Genomic DNA, 15,399 nt, shown 5'->3' on the forward strand with positions numbered 1-15,399 from the left:
ACCCCTTTAGGTCCCATGCTGGTTTAAGTGGTAATAGATCCAATAAAGAAAATCATAAGGTTGTTTATGGCACTATAAAAAGCCAAGCAATGAAGAAGGGTGGTAATCATCCTCTACTAAGGCCGATGCAAATGGATCCTCAAGCCTTAGATCATAAGCATCGATGCCATCATTCTTATAAGTGAAAGAATGGATCCTATCATACTATTAATGGAGATTCAATGTCTTATGGGAAGGGACCTCCGATGTTCAATAATGATCTAAATCCAATCCGAGATGGAGGCATGTAAGGCATTGGAAAGTTTCATGTTGGATTGCTTGTTGAACAAGTAAACGATACATAGACCAAATCAATCTCTTCTATGGGTAAATAGTATCACTCACTCATGTATTCTCCGCTGGAAATTGAAAGGGGTGTCTATATACTCAATGAATAGAGTAGAAAATTCTTGAATCACCCTCAAGTCCTTCAACTATGCATTTCTCTAGAACGAAGATGGGTGAAACATCTCTCAAGCAACGGATAATCAAAAAATCGATGTCAATGTATGAACCCCAATTTTTCCCAATGGCAAGGGGCCATATTACCTTCGTATTTAGAATTAATGAAGATAGTGACACAATAGAAGGTGAGATTTGGTTTTGGGAGACCTACCATCTAAAACTACATTTCTTGGAGCCACGATTTACTTCTTGAACCATGAAGGAAAATACAATCTCAAAATATAGTGAAACTTGTTCTAATAACACTATTAGACTGCTTAAAAATTTGAGATAAGCATGGAATTGCATTATCATTAAAATGATAAATATATAAATGCATGTTTATGACCATTGGATTCACATTCAAAGGTTTCTTGGACTCCTGATCACAGTTCATATTCCTCATCATCAACCAAACAAATTAGGTGCCTAACAAATTATAGCAAAATCTAAAAGTTATCTCTAAAGTAGGGGTCTAAAACAAACTCGCATTGTCTACTAGTCGAAGGAGTCGCAGGATCGAGCCAAGTTGGTTCCTTTGTGTAGAGTGTATTGAGCAGTGTATCAACGTCGAGCAGGTAGAGCGAGAGTGAGCCACAATCGTTCCTCACTATCGCATCATTTGTGCGTCGGAGTCATGGGATCGAGCCAAGTCGGTTCCTTACATCAAGTGTCTGCATCAAGCGAGAGTGAGTTGCAATTGTGCCTCACTATTGACACCATCCGTGAGTCAAAGGATTCACAAGATCGAGCCAAGCCACCACAAAAATTTGCACAACATCAAACCTTCTACAATGGGGAGCGATTATATAGCCCTACAAATGTGGCATTAGAGCAAGGTTTCTCTTTCTGGGCTTCCCAAGTTAAGAGCCTGCTTCAAAATGTGGATCTCCTGGAAGACAAAAATAAGCAACTCCACTCAAAGGTGATTAAGCTAAAACAATTGGTATCTAAAATAAAAGAATAGGAGAACATACACTTGCAAAAACCAATTGTGGAGCCCCCCTCATTCTAGTCAGAGCTCTTGAACCTCAAAGAAGAGGTGAGGACACAGCATGCTCTCTTTAAACAAGAGGCAGAAACATAACAACAAGTGCTCAACTCCTGGGTGGAAGTGGTCAAGAAGAGGGAACATCCCCAGCCCCCCCCTCCCACTCACGATGGTTGAAGGGGTGTGCAAATCAAGTTACATGAGGAACATCTCCGTCAGTTTCAGGAGCTAAATCTTAGAGTACATGGACTTCCAATTCCTATGGTCCAAGTAGATCCCCTACAAGTTGGCACCTACTTCCTCCATGACACATTGGGCCTACATGATCTCTCTTTAGAGCGTGCATGGATGAGGCCCAATGCCACTCTTTTCCTCTGCTTTCAGACACTCTAGGATTGAATCAAAGCCCTTCACGAAAAGAAAAAATTGGCCACTCTCCTGCCCACTCAAAGGATCTTCCGCAATGTTGACCTCACCAAAGCACAATAGGCAAAACTCAAACAAGCCAGAGATCAAGTAACAATTGCACAAAAAGAAAGGAAATGGGCAATTATTCGGGAACTTATAGTTGTCGTCCATAACTGGACCCCCCGGTTGTTCCCGGCCATGGACCAAATGACAGTCACGTTCAAAAGGGGGGCAAGCCCACTATCTCATCGGTTGTTGGAATTGTAATGGTGCATTTTGGTCTTCTCCAAGTACATTGTGTGATGTTATTGGTTCCCTTGATCTCCTTTTTCTCACGAAGACACATGCAAGGCCCATGCGAACCCCACCCCCAATCTCGGGGTATCATAAGATATGGGCATGCAGACAGGAGACATATTTTGAGAGAATGAGAGGTTCTAGGGGAGTTGTTTGCCTTGTATAGGACTCCCTTTGCAGTCAAGACTCGAGTTACCATGTTGTCTTCAGACAAGCACACTAGATTCTTTTAGGTCTAGCTACAACAAGACCGCTACCAACTTCACGACAGTTACATTGCAATCTGTTACTTTCCCCTTGCCTCATCACCTTTCACGACTCATAGGGAATTTGAGGGAGACTCATTCCTCAATTTCTACGAGGACATATCTCATTACTCTTCTCAGGGAGATGTAATTCTTTTGTGTGACTTCAACGCCTGAACCAGGAATAAACAAGTATCCCTTCACAACAAAGCTGAGGACGCTCTTTGCCACCACGAGATAGAACCAAAGTCAATTGGTCTTCACAAATGTTCACAGGATGAGTATGGGCCCCTCACAAGTTATGGGGGGCATCTCTTATAGTTGGGCGAATCCCATGGGTTATTGATTCTAAACGGGCTCCCCTACTTCCCTGGATTAGAATATTTCACTTGTTTTGCCCACAGTAGGGGGGCCAAGTGTTGTGGATTATGTCTTGATCACCCATGCTCTCCTCCCACATATCCAACATCTCTCTGTTTCCCGCCTCCCTCTAGCAAATCATGCCCTCCTCACTTTTCTCCTCTCTACTCCCCCTCTTCCTACTACCTCCATCACCTTCCAAACCACCTTAATACCCCCCTATAGCACTTTTTATCTCGATAGAGATTATGCCCCTTTATACACTACCTGTCTCGAGGAACTGCTCCCCCCATCTCTCATTTTAAAGCCTTGGAAATTGCCACAACCAAGTTTGAGTTACTCTCAAGAGCCCTTATGGAAGTCGCCCTGGGCTCTTACCCCTATTCGACTCACAAGTACACTTGTAAGCCCACTCTTAGCTATTGTCCCATGAACCGATGATACGATGAAGATTGCAAAGCTCTCCAAAAGCAACTCCGCTTTGCCCTCACACATGATCCCTCTGCCTCACCTTCTCTCTAGATATCCCACCATAAACTCCTTCACCATAGAAAGCATATATTTCTCTCCCAAAGGAGACAAGAGCTTTGTGAGGCCCTCCATTGCTCCCCTAAGGCGCCTTTTTTCGTACCCTTTTCCCCAGGCATTGAACTATCCCACCTGAATTGGATTCCATAACCATGTTTTCACACACTACCTCCCTCTATGACATTCCCAGGAAACCTCGAATCCATGTCTCCTCCCCCCCCCTCATGCCACCTTTTTTCAGAATTGGACATTAGGAGGGCAGCCAAAGCTTTGAACTCTAGCAAAGTTATTGACGAAGAAGGCCTTTAGGCGAAATTCCTATAGCATGGCAGTAAGTCCCTCGAGTCCTATCTTGCCGATCTTTTTAACCAAGTGCTTTGCTCTGGCTTTCCTCCTGGCTGGAACAAACACATCATCCATCCTATCCACAATTCGGGCAACATTTTGGATCCAAATAACTACCAAACTATTATGGTGGGTCATACATTCTCCGAGTTTTACGCCATTATTCTACATCAGTGGCTTTCTGAAGAGCTAGAGCGATGAAGTCTCAGAGCTAGGGACAAGCAAGTTTTTGTCCAAACTACCAAATGATTGACCACATATTTACACTCCAAGCATCACCGAGGAGGCTCGTCACCATTCTTCGAGAGTCTACAACTGCTTTGTCAACTTTAGAAAAGCGTTCAACACAATGCCAAGGGAGGCACTATTTTAGAGACTGTCACATTAGGATTTCCAAAACTCTCTTAGCAGCCATCATGAGATTGTACGGGTCTGTTATCAAAGGCCTAAAGATAGCACATGGCCTTTCAGATTTCATTCAAAGTACCACTGGTGTTAAGTAGGGATGCCCTCTCTCGCCTACCCTCTTCGGAATTTATATTGACAAGTTGGCATCTTTCCTCCAAGAGCATATTCAGGAGGGGGATGGTTGCCTTCTTCATTAGGTGTTGATCTCTCTACTCCTTTTTGTTGACGACTTGGTTTCATTGGCCTCTACCCCTGAGGGCCTACCGAGACAACCGGATGCCCTAGGCAATTATTGTGACATTCAGTAGTTGAAGGTCAACCTAGGTAAAACCAAGTTTATGATCTTCAACGCATCAAAGAGCTCTATTATAGACTTGCATTTTTATTTTCGGGGAGAAGAGATTGAGATCATCACATATTATATTTACCTGGGAGTGAAGTTCACAGGGCCTTATTTTGGCATGAGACAAACCCTCTAGCCCCATCTCCACACATGATATGGCTTTCTTGCCCTCATCAAGAGACAGTGGTTCTCTGAGGCATCCCAACTCCTCCAATCTATGGCCATTTCCATTTCCCATGAGCATAATTCAAATTCTCTCTTGATGCACCGAGCCATCTTCTCTCGACTTAATAGGTATTGAATCAATCCATTAAGGAGGATATCTATTGATTATCCACTCAAGTCACATGGATTTCACCTCCAAAGGCCTTTGGTCCAAAGATACCTTTCTATTTGAAGCATTTCTTAGAGCTACAGGATGGCCTCATCGTCCAGCCCCCTTACTTGTGTCAGCATTGGATGCACTCACTCAAGAATCAAGATACCCTGGGGCAACTTCATGTGGGCCTCGAATTATCTTAGAGTCGAGACAAACCATCATATTCCTCAATCAGAAATTTGTTGTAATTTCATCTCTATGTTACTCTCATAATAGCCCTTTATTTTTGGATTTTGCATCATCAATTCTAGGGCTCTTTGTTGTTGCTGCTATAAACTGGCATATTGCTGCAATTTCTTATTTTACAAATCAGTTTACTACAGAATTGTGTAATTTCTTGATTGTGTGTGTTTAGGGGCCTTACTTGAGCTCATATTGGTTGACCTAAGCCTTTAGAACAACCATAAGATCCTTTGAACTCAAATTTGGAAATTACATTCCGAAACCACCATAAACCCTAATTGATTTATCCTCTTGTTTGGTGGTAGTGGAAATAGAAGCCCTAAGGGGGCTCATGACTTGGTTTGGCAGAGCCATTATATCCCTAAGATCTACTAGGGAAGCCTCCTTTGTGTTGGATTCTATCCATCACTAAAGTGAGGAGAGAAGTTGCTAAGGTGACAATAGTGAATCTCCCGTGTTACCCATTGTCTTAGTCAACTAGTGAAGCTTTGCACTAGGGTGCAAAAATTTTTTGTCGCAAGGCCAAAAGTGCTAGGGTGTTCCGTTAAGGGAGTCATACATCAAAATGTATCATCAACCATCCAATGATCGTAGGGGCTCCTCTATTAGTATGAAAGGTAAAGCAATCACCAAGACAACCAAAACATCAATGTCATCTAGCCATCAATGACTACATCACCAATAACCTCATCAAATGTGATCACAACCCCTGGGTCACCCAAAGAGCAACCCATAAACCTGCCTTTGTGATGAGAATCGCAATAGAGAAAAAATCATGGGTGCAGACCTTCTGCAAAATGAGGGATAACAGGTTGGGCCTATTGTCCCAGCCTTTGCACCCTATAAATTTGGAGGATACATGAACATTTGACCAGAAGGTAATTGTAAAGAACATATATTTTGAATTCTAACTATATTGGCTGTGTAATCTTAAATCCCAACGGATTTAAGCAGATATTTCACTTTCCAGGTTAAGCCATTTCTAGTTGCTACAGATAGTGTATTTGAGGAGAGGTGTTTTGGAGCATAGTTACCAGGTTCAAAAAGTTTGATAGTTTCAGGTAGGTAAAGGTTCAGAAAAGTTTGGGATTTTGACAAAAGTTTGAAAGGTTCTGAAAAAGGTTTGGAAATATGGAACATTTAAAATGAAACATACCATTCAGAAATACAAATAATCACATAAAATACATAATATAAAACATATACACAAAAAATAGTTTTATTTGGCTTCTAAAATGATTTTTCAGGTTTTTTTCCTTGTATTTTTTGGTACATTTAGAGGATTGTTCTGGACCAATTCTGCTGGTTCAAAAGAATTAGAGTCCAACCTAACCTGGAAATTATGATTTAGAGAGTGGTGGGCTGGGTCACCAGGACCACTATGAGTGAAATTTTGAGCGGCTCAACCACAACAATCGAAAATTCATCGGCCAGCGTGGACCGTCCAATCCACAGTGAAAACGTGGGTGCCTAATAAGCACAGAATTACTTTCAAGCCCTAACGTTTGCCACATTTTATTTTGAGCTGAACCACAACAATCGAAAATTCGGCGGCCAGCGTGGACTTCCCAATCCACAGTGAATACGTGGGTGCCTAATAAGCACGAAGTTGCTTTCAAGCCCTAAACTCTGCCAGCTCAAAATAAAATGTGCTTTGAGTGAAAGTTCGCTGAACGGATTAAGCCGATCCACTTCAATTAAATTATAATTAAATGCAGGCATAATTATAGCTATCATTAAAAACCCTTTAAAGGTTTCACCGGTGGGTATCTGAACACTGAAATGGCGTCTATCGATCCATATATACATAATAGATGCGAATTTATATAAAACACGCACACGCTCCTCCAGTTCAACCAGGCTACAACTGGGATTTGCTTCACATTGTGTATTTTCGTGGGTTTATGCAGTAATTATATCCGATTACTTTATGTTACCTATCATCCTCCACTTATTTATAACCCCGCAATAAACCCACTTTCTTCCTTCAAAATTCTCACATAAAGCAGACAGTACTAGAATATATAAATTCCAGGGCTTAAAAGAAAAAATGAAATTACCAAGATGTTAAAGAACTTAAATCATATTGAAAGCGTGCCATTGGTACAGAATAAGCACATTGGTACTCACACTAAATCAAAAATACGAAGCTCTGGGCCAACAGCAACCACCACGCACTTGTTCAGAGGATGTAGAGCAATGAGTGCAGGCGCCACCTCCTTAATGGTGCAATCTTCAGGAGCGTCGACGAAGTCTTCTTCCATCAGATGAGCAGCAAACTTCAGTGTTTATGAAGTATGGTGACAAAAACGCTGTCGGTAAAGCGCTGATAGGATCGTGGAGGACGATTATGGAAGCGATGTATTTCCACTGAATGTATAAATATAGCTTAGGCCCACGACGTTGGTCGGAAGTAAATATTATTACAAACTATAGTGTCAATCAAAATCCACATTTAAAAATTGGATAATTCGATTTGAGAAAGAGAGATTTTACGAGAATAGAAGTTCAACTAAGGAGAAGAGAGGTTATAAAGTTATTTAATTAAAAAAAAAAAAAAAATATTAATTATTAATTAAAATATTTTCATTTATTTTAAAAGATTTAATTTAAGATAATTAATTTCTCTAGAGCTAGAATTAAGATAAATTGTATTTTGGTTCTCTACCTCTCTATCTTAGGTCAACAGTTATTTTATTACTATTCTAGGAACGGCGCACTGTTTGCTTGGGCAGCTGGCTCCTCGATGGATGAACAACTACTTGACTACACCTCTGACTTCCTTTCTGCTGAAGATATCTGGGTCAATTTCACCCGACCAGATCCAGCTTTGACTACGCCGATGATAGCCAGTTTACCGGTCATAGGGGTTGAGGTAGTTATAACTCAAATGGAAGACATGGAGGTCTCACCACAGACACTAGAATCGACTCGTTAGTTACGGAAGAAATATTTGTTCTGAAAGAAGGCCCTGAGTTACCTTTCCTACCCATCCCCTCTCTGTCGGACCTGAATTCATGGTCGCAGGCCTTCCCGATAGCAACAAATACCCAAGGCGGAGCAGGTGTATCTCGAGCAGGACCGAGCGATTTGGGACAAACAACACAAGGATTGTTGCCTGAACAATTCGAAAACCTTGGGACTGCCCATTTTTATACAGCATTCCAACCAGTCGCCTCAGCCCCTCCATCAGGATGCTTCATAGGCATTCCTAGATATGATCAAGCTTCGGAAGGGAATTGGTCTGATTCTGAGGACATTGGCCTCGAAGAAGGAGAGCAAGCGGTCAAAGCAACCAAAAAAATCAAGGAATTCAAAAATCAGAGAAAGGGACAGGAGGTTAATCTTTGGAGAAGGAATCTCAATGGCACAAGCGGCCCTCACGGAGAGCACGGTGTTAGTTGGAAGGGTGAGAGGCCGAAATTACTCCCCGATGTGCCTTCGAAAGTGGACAACAGAAATTTGGGGGAACCTTCTCATACAGCTTCCAGGAATCCTCTCGCTCTCCAGGGGTTGGTTTGCGCTGATTTTCACTCATCCGGACCAGGTAGACTGGGTTCTCACGCGCTATTGGCACATTGAGATGACACCAGTGCTATTGAAGCAATGGATGCCAATGTTTGACCCATAAAAGGAAAACCATGGAGTGGGGCCAATCTGGGTCCGATTGTCTGCTCTCTCGTTACACTTATAGGGGGAAGAGATCTTCAAGGTTATAGGAGACGATTTGGGTGTCTATCTGGATCATGATAGAACCTACCAAGACACAGGCTGCCTAGCATTAGCATGTATCCTAGTGCACCTAGATACCAGAGAAGGTCTGGTAGAGAGCTACCTGCTTCAGATGGGAGACATTACTCGGAGGCAAATATTAGATTATGAAGGCATTCCCTTCCGATGCCGCAAATGTCACGAAGTGGGGCATTTATATAAAGATTGTCCAAGAATCTCTGGACAGAATCAGATCCAGGCCAAAGCGTTGGTCTCAGCCTCCACTCAAACTATGGATTTAGATTTCGTCTCTCCAGTGGAACTCCATGAAAGTTCGTCGCCCTCTTACCAGACTCCGCAGCAGGCTGCAACTCACCAATCTGCAAAGGCATCAGATCGTCCCCCTTCCAGAACCCGAGACACGGCTTTCGCGGGTACTCCTCCTTCCACTCTTCCTCATATTTCTCATTCTATTAAAGGTTCAGTACATTTATCTTCTTCTTCATTGAACTGTGTAGTCTCTCAATCTGAAGTAAATAAATTATGTTCCTCGGTATGTCCTATTCCTGCTGCCCCTCCCTCACAATCTTCTCCCATTCCCCAACCCTCTGTGGATAGGACCACCTGCTCGCTCGATGATCGCCCACTATCAAGTGGGCCGCACCGATATTTCCTCAGATCCCTCCCTGTTGCACCCCCCTCGATCTCAGACTTAGACCTTGACCCCTCTCCTTCAATTTCTCTCAAACCCCCACGTGGTTGTCAATCAAAAATTTCTAAGGCTATTAAAAGGGCTAGTGCTGAAGTAGCCTCTAGGGTCCAATCCCCAATTGACTGGGTTCTTAGAGCAAAGATCAACCCTCACTCCTCACCCCCATGATCTGTCTTTCCTTTAATTGCAGGGGTCTAGCCAACCCAGACAAAAAACTGGCTCTTAAGAGGCTCTGTCAGTCTGAAAAGTTGGATGCTATTTTCCTTCAAGAAACTCTGGGGGATGGTCACCAGATAAATAAGCTTCTCTTAAGTTTTCTTCCAACTTGGGAATTCCATTTTCTAGATGTGAAGGGTCGTTCTGGTGGTTGCGCTTTGGGGTTTAACACCCGTTCAACAAAAATTCTAAATGTTTGGGGAGGAGAAGGTCTACTTGGTGCAAATATCTTGTCTATGGAGCTCAGCAGACCATTTAGATTTATCAACATCTATGGCCCTTGCCAAAACAGAGAACTCTTTTGGAATAGAATCATGGAGGCTGATTTTATGAATCAAGATAATATAATTATTGGTGGAGATTTAAATTTCTCCCTCGGCACAGCGGAATCTTGGGGATTCAGGGGTCAAAGTGATCATCTCACAGCATTTTTTGAAAACTTGTTGGATGCTCACGAATTTCTAAATATTGACCCTGTCAAACTCAAACCAACTTGGAGGAATCGCAGATTGGGGGTAGATGCCCTTGCTAGAAGATTGGACCGATTCTTGATCAAAGCCCCTCTGATGGCAAGTTTAAATCTCTTTCGTCAATGGGTGGGGAGTGGTGGAATCTCTGATCACTCTCCTATTTTTCTGGAGCTCAAGGGTAATCTTTCTAAACCCTCTTCACCCTTTAAATTCAATTCCTCTTGGTTGTTGGAGCTAAGTTTCAGGAACTTGGTCTCGGCCTCTTGGATCCATTGCTCTCAGAATGAAACTTCCTCTCCAGGGGAGCTCTTTGCAAAAAATCTAGCAGTTCTAAAAGGAAAAACAATAACCTGGGCTAGATTAAAACAAAGAAAAGATGAAGAAGATCTACAAAGGATTGAAAAGGCTCTATTAGCATTCGAAGAATCAATTCCCACTGGATCGAACTCGGTCGAACAAAAGATGCAGCTGATTCAGCTGGAAACAGACAGAATTAAACTCCTTCATTTAAAAGAAGAAACCTGGAGGCTCAAGAGCAAAGCAATCTGGCTCAAAGCAGGTGATGAAAATTCAAAGTTCTTTCAACAGTATGCAAGGGGTCGGAAAGCCATTAACATAATCTGGGAATTACAAGACTCGGAAGGAAGGAAAGCGGACAATTTTGAGCAAATAGCTGACATGGGGATTAGACATTTCTCTAATATCTATAAAGCCCCCATTGGAATAACCCTCCCAAGTATCATTCGAACTGTCGAAGCACTACCCAGATTTATTGAGCTAGAGGAATTTGAAGAATTAAACTCTCAGGTTACTAGAGAAGAGCTTGAAGCAGTGTTGAAGTGCTTTCAAAAGGATAAGAGCTCAGGTCCTGATGGGTGGCCGGTTGAATTCTTCAGTTCATTCCTTGATTTAATTGGCGATGATCTCATCCAGACCATTGAAGAAAGCCGAAAGTCTGGCAGAATCTTGGAGGCCTTCAACTCGACCTTCCTGGCCCTTATCCCCAAATCTGATAACCCTTCCTCCTTTGACGATTACAGACCCATATCCCTCTGCAATAGCATTTACAAAATCATCTCCAAAACAATAGCCCTCCGTATTAAGCCAGTTCTCTCTCGAATGATATCCAAGGAACAATTTGCCTTTCTCAGCCATCGCCAAATCCATGAAGCAATTGGTACAGCTCAGGAAGCCCTCCACTCGATCAAGAAGCTCCATAAAAAGTCAGTCATCCTAAAAATTGATCTTTCCAAAGCCTTTGATCGTACCTATTGGTCCTATCTCAGGATAACCCTCACTCACATTGGATTTCCTATTGCTTTCATCAATTGGATCATGGGCTGCCTCTCTTCAGTCTCCTACAACATTCTCATCAATGGAGCAGCTTCGGGTTTCTTTCATGCGGAATGAGGCCTCAGGCAGGGGTGTCCTCTCTCCCCGCTACTCTTTCTCCTCATCATGGAAGGTTTTAGCACACTCATAAGAAAATGCAGAGAGGAAGGCTCCTTGGTTAGAGTCAAGATATCGGATATGTCCTTTATAACCCATCTCTTATTTGTAGATGATGTTCTGATTTTTTTAAATGGATCCTTTCAAGACTCATATGCTTTCAAGGCTATTCTTGATCTCTTTTGTAAATCTATAGGCATGTAGCCAAATATTGCAAAATCAACTATTATCATAGTTTCATGCCAGTTGAATGAAGCAAGATTAGCTAGCCAGCTCTTTGAATATGAGCGTCATGATATGGATGAGGGGCTTAAATATTTGGGTTTCAGATTGAAACCAAATGGTTATCATATAGCAAATTGGACTTGGCTTATTGCCAATATTGAAAGCAGAATCAATATTTGGCAACAGAGATGGCTTTCTAGAGTAGGTAGGCTCACCCTCCTCAAGTCGATCCTTCAAGCCATTTTGGTATACTGGATGTCGCTGGCCTGGATCCCCAAAGGCATTTTAAAAAGAATTCAACAATTATGATGTCGCTTCCTTTGGCGTGGACAAAATCCAGGGAGAACCTTTGCTTGGGTCCGTTGGGACAATATTGATAAACCCAAAAAACTGGGGGGTTGGGGCATAAAAAATTCCAACGTCTGGCACCTCCATAATATGGAAAGCAATATCGCAATCTATCTCTCTGATCAAGCGGGGTTTGGTTTGGAAAGTTGGCAATGGTGATCAAGTGAGGATTGGTCTGGATGTGTGGAGTGGATGTGGGAATGGCCATATTCTTCCCCGTCCTCTTTGCAATTTCCTTCAAGTCTCAGGCATCATCTACTTATCACATATAGCAGTTGCTTGCCAGGACAGTTGGCAAAATCAGAACTGGAAGGATCACATAACGCTCAATATTCCGGATATTTGGGTCGAAGATTGGTAGAGATTCATAGGTTCCTTAGAGGAGGCCAACGTGCGTATAAGCGACAATCAAGATGTCCTTATCTGGGCATTGGATCCCCATGGCAGATACACCCCCAAAACAGGTTATGCTTATGCATCGGCTGCCAGACACACAGGTGATTTCTCTTGGTGGTGGAATCATATTTGAAAATTAAAGGCCCCTCCCAAATCTAGGCTATTCATGTGGTGCATTTTAACAGACAAGGTTCCCACTGAATTAATGTTGAGGCGTCGTGCAAACTGCGGGCCTTCTAGATGTTGTCTGTGTACAATGCAGGAGGAAGATACTTCTCATCTCTTCCTTAATTGTCCTATCTCAAAAGCCTTCTGGTTAAGGATCCTCACATCACTAAATCTTCATATTGATTGGTCTGGACAAGATATCGAAGAGGCTTGGCAAAGATGGTGGATAAAAGCCAACTCACAGAAAACTAGATGCCTTCCACTATTAATCTGTTGGGGAATCTGGCTTAACAGGAACAAATCCATCTTTATGAATGACAAAATAGATTGGGATTCCTCCAGTATATCGTTGTTGGCCATATTCAATTTGATCCCAGAGGACCAGGATACTCGACCCCCTCGGATCATCACTCAGGAATTCATAGACATAAACTCCCCCTGGGGTTATTTTGATGGCTCAGCACAAGCTGAAGGTTGTGGTGGTGGGGCGGTGCTGCATATGGATAATATAGTGTCTTATAGAATCAAGGTCGGCCTAGGCAGAGGCACAAACAACTATGCGGAATTGAGCAGCCTAAAATGCCTTCTCCTTTTTGCAAAAGAACAAAATTGCCAACAAATTTAGATATTTGGAGACTCGCAGCTTATAATTAACTGGACAAATGAAGTTAATCATTGTCACTTGCACACACTTAGAGATATTCTGACTGATATCCTTTCTCTAAAGTCTCAATTTGATTCATTTGCATGCTCACATATATACAAGGAAAGGAATGAGATCGTTGATCGTTTATCCAAAGAGGTAGCGCAGCTGAACAGAGGTCAGTGGCAGATACAAGAATACAGGGGCAACATTTTCTACAATTACTACCATCGTCCTTTCATGGACATGATTGGTTCTTTTCCGAATGATCGCTAGATCATTCATCAGTTTTTGCTATTACTTTCTCCTTCTATGTATATAACTTGTCTAGTTTTCAACTTATTTTTGGACAAAACACTTATATCAGAAACTTACTGGACTTCTCTGAAGTTTATTATCAGTAAGCATCATAATAGTTTTTGTAAAGCTTATAATAGCTCTAAACAATACTCTCTTATTGCTGACAGCAGTTCATATATGCAGTATCATACAACATGTAATTTTCTTATCTTTTTAATGAAAATTACACTTTTTCCGAGGAAAAAAGATAAATTGTATTTTAAAAAATTAAAAAATAAAATCTAAATTTGATTAATACTGTTATTTGTATATTTATAGTGAAGTAGTGTATATAGTAGTTGATTTCTAATTAGCTTTTTAATTTAGATAATTTTTTTGTTTTACTATTTATTAATTAATTAATTTATTTTTAATTAATTATTTTATAGTATATAAATGAAATAATTTATTTTTTTTAATTGAGAGGTGCTCTAGAAGATATGTTGTTTTAATTATTGTTTTATCATGTCTTATCTTATTATTTTATTTTTTATTCGTATAAAAATAATAATAAAACTAAAAAACATATTTGCAACTCTGTGCATAATTAAAATTATAAAAATAAAAAATATATATAGTTAATAATTTTAATTTTAATTATAAAATTAAATAAATTAAAATATGTATGGGTTTTTCTATGATATTCTTTTTTAGTAGTTTATTTAATAATTGTTATTTTAATTATATAATCAAAAAGTTAAATAACTAATTATTCTAATGTGCTTCTCCCGCTTTGGAATTTTTTTTTTAAGTCTAAGCACGCCCTTTCTCTTAGCATCTAGGGCCTCTTGCTCCCGGTGCGTTCTGCCCTGAATCTGGGCTCATGATGGCTCCTTCGGAGCCTCCTCCAGATAGCAACCCGGTCCCAGTCTCATCCTCTGAAACTTCTGCTTAGCAGGGAGAAAACGCAAAAGCTTTTGCCTCTTTGCTCTCCTCCTTATGTTCCTCACGAACTAGGCCTTTTATATCTAATTTTGTGAAGAAAATAGATGAAATACCTGAAATAATACTACCTCCTTCCCTTCGTCGTCCTGCTGCTCTTTCTCTCTCTGAGTGAGGACTGGTAGGATAATTCACTGACCTTTGGCCATCTCCCCACTCTGTTCTTAAGTGGGTAGAAAGAAACTAGACCTCCTCCATCAAAGGGAAAATCTCAATAAGGTTATGCGGTAGATGAAACTACACATTTCATTTCATAACAAAAGACGACAAAGATCTAATCTTCAGAAATGTCCACATATTTCATGGATTCAAGGGTTCTATATCTTAACAGGTGGGCATCGATTTCGATCCAGAGCTGGATGTGCCAAATGCAGTGCCAGTTTGGGTGAGGCTTCCCCATCTACCACTTCATTGCTAGGGAGATGAATCAGTTAAAGAAATAGGAAATGCATTTGGAAAATACATTGACAGAAGTGAGCCAAAGGAAAATATGCATGCATGCGCAAGAATATGTGTGGAAGTCAACTTGGGGAAAGGGCTATTGAAAGCAGTCAAGATCAAAGTAGATAGTTGGGTGCACATTCAACAGTTGGACTATGAACAAATCCCATTCAAATTCAAGGTATGTCATGAATATGGTCATTTCACTAATAGATGCTCTAAAAACAAGAAATGAAGAAACAAAAACTCAGGACCCAAAATGGGAGCAAGTTAAGAAGAAAAAGACAGCTAATAAAACCTCCATTCAACCTTCTCCTGCCTCCCTTCTTCCTTCTAATATTCCTCCTCATTCTCCCTCTTCTACTCCCT

General features: G+C 41.2%; 1 protein-coding gene across 3 annotated transcripts in view; it reads right to left on the reverse strand.

The window, feature by feature from the left end:
* Positions 1-7,345, reverse strand: part of LOC149210382 (uncharacterized) — a 318,432-nt gene extending 311,087 nt beyond the window's left edge. For 2 of the 3 annotated variants that reach the window (XM_089396711.1, XM_089396710.1), the window contains exon 1: positions 7,101-7,342. In XM_089396711.1, coding sequence (XP_089252837.1) covers positions 7,101-7,234 — 134 coding nt within the window. In that variant the 5' untranslated portion in view covers positions 7,235-7,342. Of the gene's footprint in view, positions 1-7,100 lie in introns of all 3 variants that reach the window. The other variant, XM_089396709.1, reaches the window with a different exon arrangement.
* Between the last annotated feature and the right edge of the window lie 8,054 nt (positions 7,346-15,399).

Source organism: Pinus tabuliformis, chromosome 1_2 (genome assembly GCF_031772625.1).
Source record: "Pinus tabuliformis cultivar Carrire ecotype Pingquan chromosome 1_2, CPIR1, whole genome shotgun sequence".
Taxonomy (NCBI): Eukaryota; Viridiplantae; Streptophyta; class Pinopsida; order Pinales; family Pinaceae; genus Pinus; species Pinus tabuliformis.